The following is an 18,946-nucleotide window of genomic DNA, read 5'->3' as shown; positions in this document are numbered from 1 at the left end:
TACATCATTTAAGCTTATCCTGTCACTAGGTATGTGACAGATTGCTTCAGCAGTTATGACAGGAGATGACACAAAGTAGACCAGCCTGCTGGCAGACTGCTGGATCACAGAATCCTGCTGGAAGAGAAAAAGATAACAGAGGCCACTGGCACCTCTATGCAAATCTAGCTGAACTTTTGCTTGGCTCACAAGCCAACACAGCTGCAGGGCTGGGCAACAACCATGAGTCCCCAGCATATATGAGACTAGGTCAAGTCTGGCAAACATTTCCTGCCTGATTTAAAATTAGTGTATTTGGTCCAATGGCACTTTTCCTAGAAATGGAGGGCAGGTTGACCACACATGTGTCTGTCTTTATTTGTGGCCTGACACTTGGCAGGATAAGCTTCATTATGTTTATGGTTATGCTTAAGAAAAGTACTCTCAATTGTTTCCAGTCTGTTGCAAACATAAACCTACAAGCTGTATTAAATATATACTATTGTATTTACCACAACGTTATGAAATCATGCATAAAATCCTAAAATGGGATAAAATAAAGGCAACTTCTCTTCCTCCTGCCCAATTTCTGGCAGCATTTCAAAATAAACAAGGAAGCAAACCAATCCTTATACTGGAAGGTCAGCCAGGACCTTCGTCACAGGAAACATAAAACTGGCCTAAAATAAAAATAAATAAATTATTCAGCAAGAGAAAAGCAATTTTCTCTTTTATCAGCTATGTGGAAAGATTAAACAGCTCCACAGTGAAATATCTTAGTAATTACATGTGTCTATTAATGAAGAAAATGGAATTTCTTCTACCTAAAAGAGTAAAATGAAATTTACACTTCACTCTAAAAATAAATAAATTCATAGTAAGGGAAAAGATTACTTTATTGCAACTCAAGTCACGTGGAACTGACTAGGTATTGCAGAGAATTGAGATTTCCATCCTTTACTTCCATACTTTCTAATCTCAGGAGCCTTACTGCTCCTGACATAAAGCAGAGAAATTTAGCTATAAATATGCAAAGACAGAAAAGAATGTTGAACTATACCATGACACAAAAATACCTGTTCTGTTTTAGAGTTCCAAAACATGTAAAACATCAGTGAAGTGTAATCTGAAGCTCAAATATAACAGTGCTCTTTCCTCTACAGTTTCTTTCCTTGCCCAGTGAGGACTCTGCTTATTTTTACATGATTTTGCTATTTATCTAAATTTAAAGATAAAAGATGAACCTCCAGTAGAAATCTTTCCAGTAGTAATCCATCTTCCATGCAAGCAACTGACCAAAGAATCACTTCTGCTGGACTGGATACAGCACACAGGCACCATGAACACTCCTTGCAGAGAGCAAAGAAAAGAAGACTCTTCACAATTCCTATTGCTATTGGTAGTAATTTCTACTAAAATGTTTCTTCTTGTCACTTGATTATTTCTCTGAAGTTTTAAGGCAACATTAGTGTCCCTTCACGGAGAATATTTCAACTGCAATGCTCCTCTAAATTTACTACTGAAAAACACTGTAAGTATTTTGGAATAAGAAGTCACTTTCTCTGATCTTGCTCTGAAAATGTTTAAAATTCAACCACAACCAGTACATATATTTAGAAAACAGGAAAATATTATTTATGGAAAAGATTAGGAATCTATAGAAATGGGCAGATATAAGAGATATTGATTTTAATCATGTATTATACGAAGAGATTACAGTATTTATGAATACTATAATCTATTCCAGAATCCAATTTGGTGTTGCCCCTGCAGTGCTCAGAACAATGAGAGTGTGATACAGCGTAAAAGTAATTAACTAATGGAAAGTATGTTAAGTATTTTCTTGGAACTTCAAGTGTTTAAACAGCTTAAAGTGGAAAGTAAGCATGCAGTGAATGTGAACTCGAACTGTTTTTATTTACACACTCCTCAGTCTTTCCTACCCTGTACTGATCTTGTGTCTGATCTCACAATGTGGGACAGCTGGAAGAAAGCAGACTTTAAAGACAATAAACAGCTGTTAGGCTTGTTTGACCTGAGGAAGAATTTGAAAAACAAAAACAAAAGAACACGAAAAAGAAGAGAGTCCTCATAAAAGCAGTATTTGCAGAATTGTTTCAGCCTATTTCGAGCCAGCCCCAGTAATTGTACCTGACATGCACCTTGCTTGCATCAAACTTACTTCCACTGAAAGGCAGAAGTAGAAGGGAATCCAGCAAAGGCAATAATGATTCATAAGCCCTATACCAATACCTACAAAAACAACCTTTTTAAAAAAAAAAAAATTATTAATCAGTGTGGGAAAAAAAATCAACCCCACACATTACAAAATGTCAGAATCAAGATTTGCCTGTACAAATCCAGTCTGACCCTTTGTGTTAAAATAGGCAGCCAAATAATCACTACAGAAATAAAAACCAAAGCATCCTTCTCCATTTTATTCTATCTTCTGATCAACTTCTCAATCCAACTTGACACAAGTACCAACATTTTCAAAACTCTCTAAATACTTGACTTCTAACTCCCTTATTTTATCTTGTTAGGTCTCAGTTTTATGATATTTAGACACATTTCTGACAGCAAGCATAGTAGAACTCTGCTGATTCAGACAATCTTTAAGCAGCACTGTACATTAGCAGAGATGTTTCTATCCTACCGCTCTTATGTAACAGCATCTTCTGCAACCCCTCCCCACAGTTTCACACTCCTTTTTCACTCATTTCCTGATGATTTTGTAGAATGCCTCAGTTTCTTCTTTAGATTTAGATTATTCTTAATCCTTGACAAAAAAGTCCTCTCCTGTCCTCCTGAAATATTTTTTTTTCACTTTTAAAATGAATTTTTTTCCACTTTTGTAAATTTAGTTTCTTGTAACCTGGTACTGCTTACACAATTCCTCCTGTAAAACTAAAAACATTCACAGTTATTGTTAGGCAAGAACCTTTGAAAAACAGAGACAGATCCGTGGCAAAGAGTTTACAGGGGAAATTCATCAGGATACATATGCAGCCTTTAAACAGTTACAGCTGGTAAAATGGACACAGGTAGGAAAAGTATAATCATTTAGGAGCCAGAAACCCACAATATACGGTGTCTGTAATGAGATCAGCAAACCTTGGCATTGTCATTACTTTTTACATCTCACAGTTCCTTCTCAAAAATATGGAAATTAACGTTGAGAATCATAGGAGTAAATGGATCTTCTGTGTGAGAAAGAGAACACATTCAAGGGAGAAGCAGAGAGGAAACAACTCAAAGCCTTTCTTCTTTATATTTCACACAACAGATAATGACCAAAGGCAGTAATACAGATTCAACTTACCTAATGCAGCTTAATGCCATTACTTCTTTAACAAATATTACCTGATTACAAATTGTATTGCATAGAAATAATGTAACTAATGCTAGCAGGGGGAAGGTATATGATCCTGTACAGGAAACACAAATGTGAAGGATTTCTTTGAAGAGCTAAGATTTAGGTTATAGTGCCATATTTAAATAATCACAGGAAAAAAATAAAAAGAATGGAGAACTGTGCCACAGTAAACTGTTCAGTTTGTTGGCTAAGATCATTAACCACTTCCAAGACCAAAGATCTAAAAAGAGCACTTTTCAAAGGAGACAGATGATTCCAGAACTTTGTTACAAGCACTTTTTACCTAGTCGAGTCCAGCCAACATTAATTAGCATCCTGCCTTTGAGAACATTTTGCATTTTAATTAAATCAAATTCACAGCCATCTCATTAACTACATATCTTTAAAAATTTTTGCTCTAAGGACATCAATATCCTTTTTTAACTAGGTGCTATCATGCACAGTAGCTGTTTAGCCCAGCTTCTTTTTAAGTGTCAGACCACTGTTTTCATGGCTCTCTGTGCACAACTGCAGTTCCTCCCTGCAACAGCTTCAAACTAAGATGATTGTTCCCACATGTCTGTGCCAGCCAACAGTCCTCAAGGATTTTTATTTACTAAAGCCTTAAGGCTACACAACTTAACTGCCATGACTTACCATGGCAGAATTGTGAAGTACCAAATCTACATCAGAAAGACAGCTTTTGCCACACATGTATTATCCTTCGCTTGTCTAAATGAAACAGTACATTTGTGTCTGGGTTTCTATTTCACTCATTTTATAAAATAAAAAAGCAGCTTTGACTTTAACAGAAAACAAAACCGGAAGCCACAAAACTGGAATTTCATTAAGTTTACCGCATCAGCTAGTGGAAAACACATCAAATAACAACAGAATTAAATTATTTAGGAGAAAATGTATCTGCTGTTTCTTTTGCAGGAGACAATTTGTAAATCCTTTTTACCTATAACAATGACAAATCTTTCAAAAATTCTCACAGACTGCATTACTTAATGATTTTAATTATGGAAGGTACTAGAGAACTGTAAAGTATTATGTAGTTTTATTATGTTATCACTTGGGCCATGAAGTGTATGTTCAGTTCTGTATGCCTTAGCTGATCTCATTTAAATGTCTCTAAATATTAGCAAGTCACCTGAGAAATCCAGTATGTGCCCTGCACAAGGATCAGCCTCACTGGTGATTTGCTATCTTCCTTCATTTTTAACCCAAGACAGCAGACACAAAACAAGAGCCATTTCCCTTTTCCTCTTTCATTTTTGTGTATGTTTAAACATGAGAGTCATTTGCCTTTGCCCTCAAGGCCATTCCAGGCTTATTCACCAAACCATAGCCCCCCAACTCCCTTCATTCAGGTGATTTAATTCTTGTCTTCCTTCAGGTGGCTCCAGCCCTTTCTCCCCAGCCATCTCTTAAGCAGAAAACCCCAAAACATGCAAAACTACTTCAATAACTTCTCATCATACTTCATTATTACAGTAATATGTGAAAATATCATTAACTGTCTCAGACTGGGGGGTTACGTTTACCGTACTGGTTATTTGCTAATTACAACGTTTTTGTGTTCCCTTTGGGTTTGCAACTACCTGGTGAAATGTTAATGTTTTGAAGTGGGTTTTCCTTTGCACTTCTTTGTGTACAGTGCCAATACACCGGGATCATAACTAGGTCCCTTTAGATTAACCACAACATCAGCAATAGTTAATGTATACAAAGAATAATTTCTGAAGCAATCCTATCGAAGTTCCTCTTCAAACATCTCCAGTTGAGGCAAAGCATTTAAATTAGTAGATAACAGTACTAATATTTTTCTAATCATTTCCATCCACCAGAATCAAGCCTAATTGAAGTTAAATTTATCTTATCAGAGTAAATTTTGCTCGGTTATAAAAGCCCATTAAAGCTGTCTAACTGAATATTGTTTTAAACAACAACAAGGTAATTTCCTTTAAAACTAAGTACTGAGGGTGTGGGGAAGGGGGAACTACAGTTATCTATCACTTTAATTCAATAAAATAGATGAAAATGAGAAGTGTTTTGACAGTAAGATAAATCTAGCATTCATTAGACTATTTGTCCCAAATAACTTGCATAAAGTCTTTACACACTGAGTATACAGCCCATTCTTTGTACTTTCCCATTTTCTTTTTATCTTTGTTTTCCTGCCTCTCACACTACTTTCTACAGGCCCTGCAAATGAAATTCTCCACTCTGTCAGCCACTTTGCCTACAGTCAATTCCACTTCAATTTTTTATGAAAGAAAAATAATGGAATCCCCAAAAGAAAGTCAGAATATTTAAAGCATTAATTAAGAACTAATTCAGTCGAGGGGGATGGGGATTGTGCGTGTAACACTTATCAGGTATTGGAGAGAGCTTCATTTGCAGCACCATAAAGTCACTGGAATGGGTTTCACGAGGTCACAAGTCCAATCTCCTGCTCAGAGGAAGGAGAACACTGAACTCAGACCATGCTGTTTGATGTGCCTTTGAACAGCCAAGTCTTGAAAACTTCCGATAAATAGACATCAAAAGAAAAAAAAAACAACAAAACAAAAAACCCCCACACCTTTGCTTCACAGTTTACTTCTGTTTAGATACAGCATTTTGCTGACCTAAGTGTTCTTGCAGTTTAACTGTTTGACTTCACTGCTTTGCCAGTGTGTCCTCTCTCCTATTATAAACCATCTCAAGGGCCCACCAAATGTGAACACTGCATAGAAAGTGGCTGGCAAGCTCTACCTGAGAGAAAGCTCCATTAGAAATATCCAACACACTGTCAAGAAAACAGTGAACAGCTGCAGGATGACAGGGAGAGCACGTGGCAGCCAAGCCTCCAGAGCAGTGCTTTTTGGGTGATCTTTACTTCGCACGCAGAGCAAATCTCCCAGAACAATACACGGGCAACACAGCAAAGAGACCACACTGAAAGATCTGGCTCAGCCTGATCTTAAATAAGAAAAAATCACAAAACAATAGAAGAAGGCAATTTCAAAGTAAAACTCTGACTTAGAAAAATAAAAATGCGAGAGTGAAATAACCCTAGTCATACCATTGTTGTTGTAAAATTAAAAGCAGGCTTCCATTTCAAGCAATATCAAATATCAACATTGTAATAGAAAGAAAACTAAGGCTTTTTTTTAGTCTTGTTCCAAGTATTTTGTGCTGTCTACTTTTATTTGCTCTTTATGCAAACTAAGAACTGCCAAAAAGTCAATCATTTCACAGCCCTTGTCTATAAACAGATTTGTTTAAACAAAAAAACAGATTGCAATAAATACCTGCTATAATCGCCTTTCCTCTTCATTTTTTAAAGGTTTTCTAGATTAATACGTGTATGCTGAACACATCAGTATTCAGTTACAGCACAGACTTCACCTATTTTTCTGACCCCTTTCCTCCACTGACAGGACTACGCTCACAATTTACAAAACTTCTTTGTAGACATTTACTTATTTCACAGTTCATTACCCTTCAAACAGCACACCTGCCAGTTTGCAGGTGTGTTATCTAAAGCAATGATACACTAACTAATAAAGTGCTAAAGTATGTTTGTGTCAGAATTGCCTATGAAATGAATGTTTTTCTCCACTGAGCTACCCAGCTGAAATGAATTTATTTGCATCAATTTATGTAAGTTTTTTTCCCCGATGGTAAGAGCAGTAGTTCAGCGCCAGTCACTGCAAATATGCACAAATATAGTACCAAACTGTACTGTCTACCACTTTGTAGAGCATACAAATGAAGTGTTTAATCTTTTTAAATCATCAAAAAGGATCATTCACATTGTTTAAACTCTTTCCCTCTGCAGTAACAATACAAGGTTTCATTTAAAAATTAACACCTATAGCTTTTTCACACAGCAAGGAAAACCTCAACAAGTCTCATATTCTTTTTAACAACTCTCTGTGGAGCACAGTGACATTTTCAGTGTTCTGTAGCTGGAATAGCCTGACATTGGCTCATTTTTATCTCACCTCAGGGTTTTCACATCATTAATAAAGAGATAATCAAAACAAAGGGTATATACATTAGGGTAGGAAAAGTTTGCATAGTTTGGCACTATTATCATATATAACCTTAAAAATGGAACAAAATGAAATGCACGTAGCAGAGGTGGTGAACTTCTAAGGACTGGTTCCAAACATTTTTTCTACTGGCAATAAACCATTTTCAGACCTCCCAACTCTGGCCACCATGATAGTTACTGCTGCACAGGATTATATCTTTCTGTTTCAACTGTCAATAAAAACTTCAAATAATAGCTTTTTAAGTCAAATAAACATAATTAAAACAAAATAAAACACCTCACCGAGACAACAGAAACATTGTGCAAAAAGCACATTGTGTTTACATCTAGGCTTATTTACTCCTGCTTTTAACTTTTCTCACATTATGTCACAAAGTACCACTGCACCTGAAACCTGATCCAATACTTAAAGAAATCCAAGTGCCTTCTTATTTCTGATGATCTGCTATAACATATGTAAAACAATCATCTAAATCTATCTGCTAATTGTGCCTCTCAATAGTCAGTATTCTGCAGAGATTAAGAATCATTATAACTCTGCTTACACTTCATTTCTGGCTGTTGAAACCAACTGTGTAAGACAGACCTCAAACCCAAACTATACTTTTAAAGCAGTAATATTTTCTGAGCTCTTTTTGCTAAGACATCATGAAAATTCCAAACATGAAATTCTACCAAAAAAAATGATCTATTCTACTGAGTAACACTTAGAATTTGCCAAGAAATAAAATTAAATCAGTGAACTTCCAGGGATACACGAACTCCAAGAAACTATAATTAATACCAACAGATTACTTCTAAGCCTCATGCCCTATTAGATCTTACTTGTGAGAATCATGTAGGTAGTTGGAAGACTATCAAGTAGAATCAAGGGACTCCAGTAGAACCAGTATTGCACCCCAGGGGTCACTACTGCATCCAGTCCTGTTCAGCTTCTCCATTAGTGATCTGGGGTAGTGTGTAGCCTGAGCAGGTGTGCTGATGGTAAAAAAAAATGGAAAGAGCAGCTGATACACCAGAGGGTCGGGCTGCTGTTCAGAGGGATTTCAACAAGCTGGAGAAACGTGCTGACAGGAACCTCCTGCAGTTCAGGGAAACTGCACCTGGAGAGGAACAACACGATGCACCTGTAAATGCTGGGGTCCACCCAGCTGGGAAACAGCTTTGCAGAAAAGGATCTCATGGTCCTGGTGGTCACCATGGGGAACACCAGCAATGTGCCCTTGCAGCAAAAGAGTAGCAGCATCTGGGGCTGCGTTAGGAAGGGTGTTGCCAGCAGGTTTTGGGAGGTGATCCTTCTCCTCTATTCATCACTGCTCAGGCCACATCCAGTTCTAGGCAGACTGCACTGAAGGGCCATAAAGAAACTAAGGGATTAATTAAGGGCTTTATTAAAGAATTGGAGCATCTCTTACAGGACAAAAGCCCGAGAGAGCTGGGACTGTTTAGCCTGGAAAAGTGAAGGGGGCATCCTATTACTGTGTATAAATATCTGAAGGGAGGATGTAAAGATGCAGCCAGACTTTTAAGTGGTGCCGAGTGACAGCACAAGACACAGTGGGCACAAACTGAAACATGAATAAGGGGAACACCCACACTGGCCCATGTGGCCTGGAGAGATTGTAGAGTCTCCATCCTTCAGAGATTCAAAAGACATCTGGATGTGGTCCTGGACAACTGGCTCTAGGTGGCCCTGCTTGAGCAGGGGGAGTTGGACCAGATGACCTTCAGAGCTCCCTTCCAACCTCAACCTTTATGTGATTCTGTGAATCACATCCTGTTGCATCATATGCAGCTGCTGTCTCCAAAACCTGAAGATAACCTGCTGAGTACCATTAAGCTAAATAATAATAAAAGGCTTTCTATGAAGTAACTGAGGTCCTGTGGAGGGTTTCTTTTATTACAGGATTTACCTAGCTAATTTAATTACAACAAGGTGATTACAAAGTAATCCTATTTAGGCAGGAAGTTGACATTGCAACTATGAATACCTTACTCTGCTCGGGATTAGAACTGCCCTTTGATGCTTAGTTTCACCTCCAGAAAGAAACACTTCCAGGCAAGTTATGAACAGGTTTTAGGACAGTATAAAATTCTACCAAAACTATCTATTCTGCAAATAGACAATGTGGACATGCAGAAAGAAAGGAGCATGGCTTAATGCAGGCCAAAACATTATATTAGCTTTACTCATCTGGGAATGACCAACAATAGCTTGTACAGTACAAAATTCTTTCCATAATGACTTCCACCTGCTGGAGGGCTGCCATTTGCCCTGCATCTCCCTGCAGCTGCTTTCCCATATGCTGCTGCAAGCCACTGCCCTCCCTTTAGGTAAGATCTGAAGCCTGGAGACAGAAGATTCAGTTCTCTAAGCAAACAAAATCTTTTCCCAGTTCTCAGTTGCAGAAAATGAGTCCTGCTATGTCTAAAATCATTTGCTGGATTGCTACCACAGCACAGTCTAGGCCTTGGCTTAATCATCTTAAAACCCAGGTCTCACAGAGAGCCCAGCTGGCAAAGCATCAGTTTTATTCCTTAACCATCTACACTGGCAGGCCACATCCTTGATCACCACATAACAGACAGTTGCTCACTTTCAGGTCTCTGGTAAGAATGACCCTGGGTTTAGTGCATAGAAAGTCCCTCTATTCTATCATGGTCGTTTGCTGCAGGGATTGTATTTTCTGCAGGAAATCTATGGGCTTCATTAGAGAACCTTTTGACTTCTTGTTGTTTTGTTATTTAATGTAACACAGCTTAATATATATGCCAGACACAAAACACTGAAGGTCTCCAATGATACTAGGAATTAGTCCACATTCAGTCACTCACACGTAACCAAACATAACGTTTTCAGAAGATTCATATGAGATATAGGCATTCCCTCTATACCCTGGAGTTCTCCAAACTAAAGATTAAATGAAAACATAAAAGATCCTTTTGAAAGACATTTCTGAGTGCTGAAGACAGGCATTGATGAGTTATATGAAGTTGATATTTGCAAGTTACTAACAAAAAGGCTTCCCGTAAAACTAAGAGCGGGTATAAAAGGAGTTCAGGAAAATTATACTCTAAGGCATCATTTCGAATTTTCCCATCTTTCTGAATCACATTTAGTTTATACAGGTTGTAACAGGAGAAAGCAGCCTGAAGGCATGAATTTGTTAATTGAAATGTAGAGTGAAGCACACAAGAAAAGAAACAAACAATTACTTAATTCATATTGCCACATATTGGCCACCTAGTCAGTCAAAATATATGCAGGGCAAATAAGGCAGACAAAAGAAACAAGAGAAAAAAGGACACATTTTCATCCTGAATCAGAAAAAGCTCAATCAGTACAAACAGCCTATTTTCAACCATCTCACACTCACTAACACTAGGAACAAACTCAGCTCTAAAAAAACTTATGGCATCCAATGAGCAGTCTATTGCCTTAGTAATTAATTTTTACTGAGGTCTTCTTGTCACTTATGTTAAAGATGTGTTCTTTGTGTTCTTCTCTAAATATTGACAGGAAACAGGAATGTTGGCCTACAGGAGTAGCAATCTACAAATTCAGCTGCTGTCCAGCTTTTGTGCTCCTCAGAGCTCCAGCACATTTCTCCACAGTTTAACAGACTCTTTCTCCAATAGATTCTTTCTCCAGACTCTGTCTCCAACTGCACATCCCGTTGTAGCATAATAGTTTGTGGAGAAAAGACATCCTGGTAATCATTTTTAAGCAGAAAAGCTCCCAAGCATACATCAGGGAGGTAAGGAATGTGCCGAAAACCTGAAGGTCTTACAAATATGTAACAATAGGACATCATTAGAACATGCACATCAGACTTGAAGAATCTTATTTTCTGGTCTGTGAAGTTGCTTGGACACAGAGATCTGTCACTTGTTCAGAAGACTGTTAAAGAAAGCAGTTACACAGCAATTTGTGATAAATTCTGTGTTTGGTTATGTTTCTTCTGCCTAGCTGAAAGCTGCTGTGAGACTCTATCCTAGGAAATAAGATTGGATAGGTCAGTAATTTTAAGGAGCTCTTAATTCAAAATATATCCAGAAGTAGTAATAAGTATGTTCAGACTGACAACATATCTTTTGTGAGCCTCAGTATGATTTAACTCCAGAAACCCCTCTTTATTTCTAACCCCTGAATACATAACATTCTACTTGTACAGCTTGTGACATCCCTACAAAAACCTTGAGGCTTTAATATAACAAACAATAGTTCCATTTTGGCTTGAGAAACTAATGGATACACAGTGCACTTCTTTTCTTCCTACATACCATAAAAGATCATCTTCAGCAGATTTGAGATGTGCTACATCCCCACCATAAAGTACAAGAAAGTAATAAAACTTTCAGTGCATCTTAAATGGATTAAAAGAGAGATGTAATTAATATCTCCCAAAGTATGTGCATTATTAAAATATTTTGAGATCCAGTAAATTGCTGGTATAATTTAAAGTTTAACACAGGTTGTTTAAAGTCTCCTCCTCATAGGTAAACAGTGCATGTTAAGAGTACACCCTGTAATGCTGTCTTTTCAAAAGTAAAGAGAAGAAATTTTGAGGCAAGTAAAGTTATTTCCCATTTTAAATCTGTTATTAGAACAATATTATTTGATAAATTATTTGCAATAGTGGCTGCATCAATACATGTGTATAACTGGAACTTGTTTTCAAATGTTGCTTCTAAGGCATCTCAAGATGTACCATAATCCAAAGTGAGGTCTGGTATTCATGTAATACTCAGAGGCCTTCATTTTCACATGATTGTTCAGGAGAAAAAAAAATTACATTAATGCAACTCTTCTGCCAAATTTCTTGTACATGAATACACAGTTACAGCAAATTGAACTACAATTACTTCCCATAAGAGGTGGACATAATTCACCAACTCTTCCCAATTCCCTTTACAAAGATACCTTAAAAAGAAAAAATAAACTCAGAAAACTGTTGTCTGATAAAATCATTACCTACACCCTACGCAAAGCAGAAAATAAAACCCACCTAAATGGTCTCTGGAGAATATAAAATAGTTTGCAGTGTTTCAGAGCTTCATCAATTTATGAGGTAATGTAAATTCCAAAGGTTGACAATAATACACATGAAATAAAACTTACTAGTTCTGAAGATTCAGTCAAACAAATTCAGGTTCAATTGATTTAGCAAATCTTTCTAGAGACATCCTTAGTTGTCTAGAACCAAGATATACTGGGAGGGCACTTATGAGGTTCTTTGCTTCATTTTTAAGTGTCTTATCTGCCATGACCCACTTAGCTTACAGTGTTATTTCATTCAGAAACAAACCAAGGCTTTTCATCAGAATGCTTTGGATTATACAGAAATAAAGTGTTAATTAAAATAAATAATCAAAACCATGAAATAGTATTTTCCACTGAATAGAGATTATACTGAACATCTCTTCCACTAACCCTATACCTACACAGATATTTTAATATTTTATTTGAAAGCCAGAAGAATCTCTTATCATTTGTATGAACTATCACAATCACATCACAAATAATGCATTAGGCCAAACAAAAGGGATCAATTCTCTGCTATTATAGAGCATTTCTTCTATCAAGCTGTCTCTCTGATCACTTTTACATTAATTTTTCATTTGGTTTCCCTGAGAGACAAACAAGGAGCAGACACAACACAACTGACTGTCACCTGCACACCAACAGGCAATCACAGCTAATTTTAAACTTAAATTGCTTCATGTGCAAGGCTCAAGCTCAGCTGCCTCGTGCAGAATTTGGGAAGAAGAGAAATTAGATATCTGTCAGAAACTAACTGGTTCTCCACCAGGATTGCACATACCAGGCTGATAATTAGGAAATCACATTAGTAGAGAGCCAATGGAATTCATCTCCATCCTCAGCAGTGTGACAGGTCATACAAGCCTCACAAAATAGATTTGCACAGCCTGAGATTTAAAATATGTAATCTTTACCACTCAAATGCTAGATTGAGACCACCAAAATTGCTGGAGTTTTTATCCTGCTTCTATTATGATTATTTTGTATTATACACACATGCTGGCTGACCCATTAAACACAAGCTGGAAATTCCAAAATTTCATCTATATCTTCTAAATGTACAGAGGACAAGACATACAGCACAAAGGGATAATCAGAATCTTGGAAATACTTATTTCCTGCTTCCATGAGAATGATGAGTTTAAGCCCTTTTTTTCTCCTAGAGCTTTGCTAGTAAGAAATTTGAAACATTCTATGAGATTCCTGTATACTTTAAATAATATACTTCTCTGAACAGAAACTATTTGCACTGTATGGGTAAATTTGTTTCTTGAAACGGGTACACACATTTAAAATCTAAATGTTCTAACAGGAATCAATCTAATCAGCACTGTTAGGCGCTCCAAGTCTAAGAAGTTTTTTAAAACCACAGAAAACATTTTAAACACTGGATTAATGCATTCCCTCAGATGTGACAACCATCTCAACTGTGAGTTCCATTGCTCATATTTTTATGATCTGACTTTTTAGATACATACATAATTAATGCACTGGTCTTTTTTTAAAGACTGAAATTATTCATATTTTAAAATAAATGTTGATTGCACTTTAAACAATAATCACAGATTAATAACATGCACCCTTCAAAAAATCCCTTAAAAATGCATCTGTAGTTTCACCCTTCAGAATAGAAATACACAGTAGAAAAGATGCATCAACCAGAGCAACCAAAAAGAAAACTCAGCCAACTAACAGATGAAGAAACAGGGCATGATATCACAACAATCAAGTCATTAAGATCCAGCTCCCCTCACTGAAGCCAATGAAAATTAGATACAAACATTTTCTTAAAATGCAATCGTACATGCTTCTAAAAAATTCTAGAATGAGAGCTGGTGTACTGCCAAAATTATATACACATCAAATATACTGGTATTTAAAGCGTTTAAAGTTATTTATTATTCTTAAAACAACTTGCCTTCTACAGAGACTTGACTCAAACACACCATCAATTGACATGTGCTAAGAACTAAGTATTGCTATTGCTTTTCATGATTAGAAGATACGATACCTCTGTCTGAAGTATGGCAGCTCTCTGTTCTTTGGCAGTAAGGGACTCTTTAAGCACTTCAATGTGTTGCTTGCAATCTGAATTCTGATTGCTAAGGGTTTCAAGCTTAGTTTGTAAGGCAAGAAGTTCTGATTCTTTCTTTGAGAGTTCTTGTTTCAGTTGATCAATCTACAGTGGGGAAAAAAATGGTTGAATCATTAATTCCATTTCCAATTCATAGTTCCACTTGAAACTGGAGAGGTGTGAATGACCATGATATGACAAAAATGACCATGATATGACAAATCAGACAGCTGTGATTTCTGGGGGAGGATTAAGATTCAGACTTTTTACACTCACAACTTCAACTGTGCTTCTTGTAATTTAATGTAACCTGTTTTGAGAATGATTGCCCTGCTGTTGCAGAAGTTAAAAGGAAACTCTTAAAGATTATACATGATGATTTGGCCTGTAAATTCACTATGGACCTCACTTAAGTTCAAAGGCATTTATCCCAGGTGAGGCAAGTCTGGCAGGACAGCAAAAATGTATAGGAAAAAAAGTGTTCATAAAAGTATAAATTCAATCCTTCCAACAGCATGATTTCCATGACTTATCATTAGCCAGAATGAATCGAGATTTTTTTAGGAGCCTGATAAAGAAAAACAGGCATCTTAGTAAGGAGAGGAAAACAGAAAAGTGGAATTTTAACCTTACTCTTCTTGCAAATGTGTTGCTGCCCACCATCCCCACACCTCCTATTTTTCTCTCTGGCAGTTCACATGGAATTCTCAGGTACTAGAAAAGCCAAGCCAAAGTGATTAACTTAAGAGAAGTCTGGGGAAAACATTATAAAAAATTCCACAGATTGAAAGGGCTGAGAGATTTTAAAAGCTTATCCTAGAGGAAACAGTAGAAACACAGTCACTAAGACAAAGCTTCTGAATTTAAGTGAATTTAAGGTTCATCAGTAAATGTCATGGAACTGTGATTATTTTTTCCTTTCCACAGTGATAAACGGGAAGAGCAGCCACATGACACAAAGTTGTGGTGGATTCATGACAGGAATCAGAACAAAGCACTGGACAATCTACAGAGTGATGCTAAAGGATGGTGAATTCTTGTGAAATAACACTGGTCACCAGATTAATGCAGATCCATCATCTCATGAGGATTATTTGTAATAAAACACCTCACTGCATATGCGTAACTCAGGGAAATCACACTTCCTTTATATTTGGAAAGTTTTCTTGAAGACTGTAAGACCTAGATAGTTTTCTTTAAAATTCAAGTTTCAATTCTGCAAAAACCAGAGATGTGCTAGAAGAGCTCTTTTCCATTCTCTCCCAGCAGTTGCATGTTAAGTGGTAGATGGAGAGTGATTCAAAAATCACCAGGAAAAGAAAAGAATATGTATCCACGGGCTGATTCAACTCAACCACATCCCAAAGATCCACATACTAAAATAATTTACAAATTCAATACTGTATGGCACTGGAAATATTTACTGCTGATCAAAATAGTTCTATTTTGTTTTAGTGTATCCTTAAAAATTAAATTTAAAATATGTTTCTTCCAACTACAGTCCATATGCATATCTTAATGTATTTATTCCTTTTTTCTCTTTATAAATCCCAACACGTTTGTCTAGCTGCTTAAGGTGCTGGGATAGTCACCCTTGAGCCACTGTATAAAATCAAGATCTGTCCTGGTACTAAAAGAAATCATCTTCAGAGTCTGAAAGTATCAAAATAAGAAAAGGGGGATACAAAAAACAGATGTGAGGAAAGACTGCAGCTAATAAGCCGCTAGAGAAAACTCCTGAAAGCAAAGCACCTTCCTCCATCCCTTGGAAGCAAAGATGGCAACTGAGACAAAACGTATACAAAATGAACAATGGGAAAATCTGTCTACAAGATACAAAGACAAGAAGTAGATCTGCAGCCAATCTGAATTACATCACATGCTTTACATGAGATGCATGTGAACATCACAGATGCTTAATCTCTTCTAGAAACTCTTCTCGCTTTACTCCTTGACACAACCCACACCCTGAGAAATAATAATAAAAAAAAAGAAAAAAGGCTTCATTTTCATTGCAGGTATGCTCTTTGTGTTTTAGAAACAGAATCTGTTTAGTATAAAGTTCTGGCTACAAGACCTACAAATTGTCAGGATTTTAAAAATGTGTTAGAACACTCAAAAAAAGGCCCTTCAAAAAAGCACAAACCAAACACACACAATATGCAAATGCGTTGAATAAATACACTTTTGGATGGTGTTTTATCAAAATAAATATAATTATGAAAAGGCAGTAACATTCCAATTTAAAAAGATTAAGTCTCAAAAACTTAAAGGGATGACAAGAAACTACATAACTTCTAAAGAAATTTTTAGACCTGGGTATATACACTTTTTTAAAGTTTTGCATTATCTATTGGGGGGGGAAGTAAAGAGGACATGAAATAGATTGTTGTCTCTAGCAGATATGCAAACGTTTTCACTTTGCTATATCTAAAGTGATGTGGAAGACCAACAGTCACGATTTAATGAGACTTCCTGATCTCAGTACAACAAAAGTCAAAGGCAAAAATGTTTTTGTACTTTTTAAAGACTACAAGGAAGAGAACCTGCAAGTCTGGGTATAAGTGCCATAGCATCAAAAAACTCCGAGTCTGACCTCTGATCCAACCTTCCCACTATCCCACATACTTCATACGTGTAGTTTGCCCGTCACCGCTTTTTCAACATTGCCCAATACAATCTTGCTCCACCTCCTTCCCTGAAACTCTAGTTCCTTTCTCTTCCTTCTCAATTTACAACTCTGTCACCTCCCACAATTTCAATTCCTCAGATACTAGCATTTCCAGAAAACCATCATCCTTTTTCCTCTATTATCCTTACTGCAAAACTACTGTCAAAATCCAAAAAAAAAAGCTCTTCCTTACCTATTCTTAAGTCAAAATATAAACACATTTTTATTTATCCAAAAAAACTTCACTCCTGATTATTGCATAGTTGAGATTTACCAAAAGAAGACACACAGAGAGCTGCTTGTGTTGAAAACAGTCAAGTTAAAACTTTTCTTTCCATTATTTAAACACTCAATCTCTCACATAAATAGATCTTACCTTATTTTTCATGAACTTTGATTTGTTTGATTTCTTCTTCTCGGTCCTCTGTATTCAGAACTCCGTTTGTCTTTAACATCTGTATTTCATCTTCAAGGTCTCTTATATTGCGCTCAAGTGAAGCTATTTTTGTATCCTAAGTTACAAAAAAGAGAGCATTGAAAATTATATGAAACATATATTAAAGGATAACGGAAGTATATCTGTGCTTGCATGAATATCAAATAGTAAAACGGCAGAAATAGATGGTACAAACAGAGAATGCAGATACTGCCATAAACCAACAGTATTTCTATTGATTTGGGCTTAAAGAAATGCAGAATTCAGATCTCCTTCACAACCAGGAAAGGTGCAATGCTATGTTCTGTGACCCAGCCTGAGGCTCAGTTTCCCTGTTTCTCCGGAGCTCTGACTGTTCTCAAGAGGAAGAAAGGTTGTTTCCTCATATACTTGCCCCACATACAGTGCACCACACTGATGTACCAGTTTTCACTGGCAGAGATGCTTATGGGTTGTACTACTATGCAAATACTCTGTGGTTCCTGTGTGAAGAGTGTCTTTTAATCCAGACAAGAGCTCAGTGATGCAAAAAGATGTCAAACATTTCAGCGAGGAATCCTGAGACAAAGGAATTTGAAGCAGAAGTTGAGGAGAGCTACATTCCATGAGAGAAAACTTACCATACAGGCAAAGTAATGCACTTGGAGGGCAATACAGAATACGAAGCCGTTTCATGCCTCTTACAAATTTCCAGATTAACTGCATCCCCTTTCAGAAAGAAAGGTCCAGACAAATGATAAAAAAGTGCCAAAATGCAAAGGAAACAGACAAAAAAAATTCTTGGAATGTGAAACTTGTTGGGTTTTATCTTTTACCTCACTAGCTGCTTTTCTATCTGGAAGATATCTGGTATTGAAAATACTGACGATAATCTTAATCAGCCGTATTTCCATATTTTTCTTTCTTGATGGGTATGTTCAAAGAAACAGAGTATTCCACCAAAAACCAATTAAAAACCACAAAGGAGCAACTAGGGATGCACATTTAAAAAACCAACCAAACAAAACAAAACACAAAATAAAACAAACAAAGCAACAAAATAGAAAGAAAATCACACACCCCACCACCACAGTATACCTCCACACCCCTTCCCATTCTGGAGGGCATCCAACCAGCTTTTAGACTATATACCTATATCTACTATAATTATGGACTTGGTTTTTTAAATATCAACTTTTAAAGTTGCAGGTAAAATGTAACTTAATTTACTTAGTATCTGAGACTAACATTACTAACATCACAGATTTCTAATAGCAGAATCCTAAAAATGTTATTGTTTGTCCATAGAATCAGCATTACTCATATCACAAAGGCTGTATGAATGATCATGAAAACC

At 36.6% G+C, this 18,946-nt stretch overlaps 1 protein-coding gene across 1 annotated transcript in view; it reads right to left on the bottom strand.

Annotated features, from left to right (window-relative positions):
• Window positions 1-18,946, bottom strand: part of ERC2 (ELKS/RAB6-interacting/CAST family member 2) — a 436,730-nt gene that overhangs the window by 318,154 nt on the left and 99,630 nt on the right. The window contains 2 exon segments of the mRNA XM_017832458.1: window positions 14,441-14,608; window positions 17,501-17,686. Of these exon segments, the coding sequence (XP_017687947.1) occupies window positions 14,441-14,608; window positions 17,501-17,686 (354 nt within the window).

Source organism: Lepidothrix coronata, unplaced genomic scaffold, assembly GCF_001604755.1.
Source record: "Lepidothrix coronata isolate B3197 unplaced genomic scaffold, Lepidothrix_coronata-1.0 Scaffold202, whole genome shotgun sequence".
NCBI classification, from domain to species: Eukaryota; Metazoa; Chordata; class Aves; order Passeriformes; family Pipridae; genus Lepidothrix; species Lepidothrix coronata.
The sequence above is the reverse complement of the archived record's forward strand: the minus strand, read 5'-3'. Positions and strand labels throughout refer to the sequence as shown.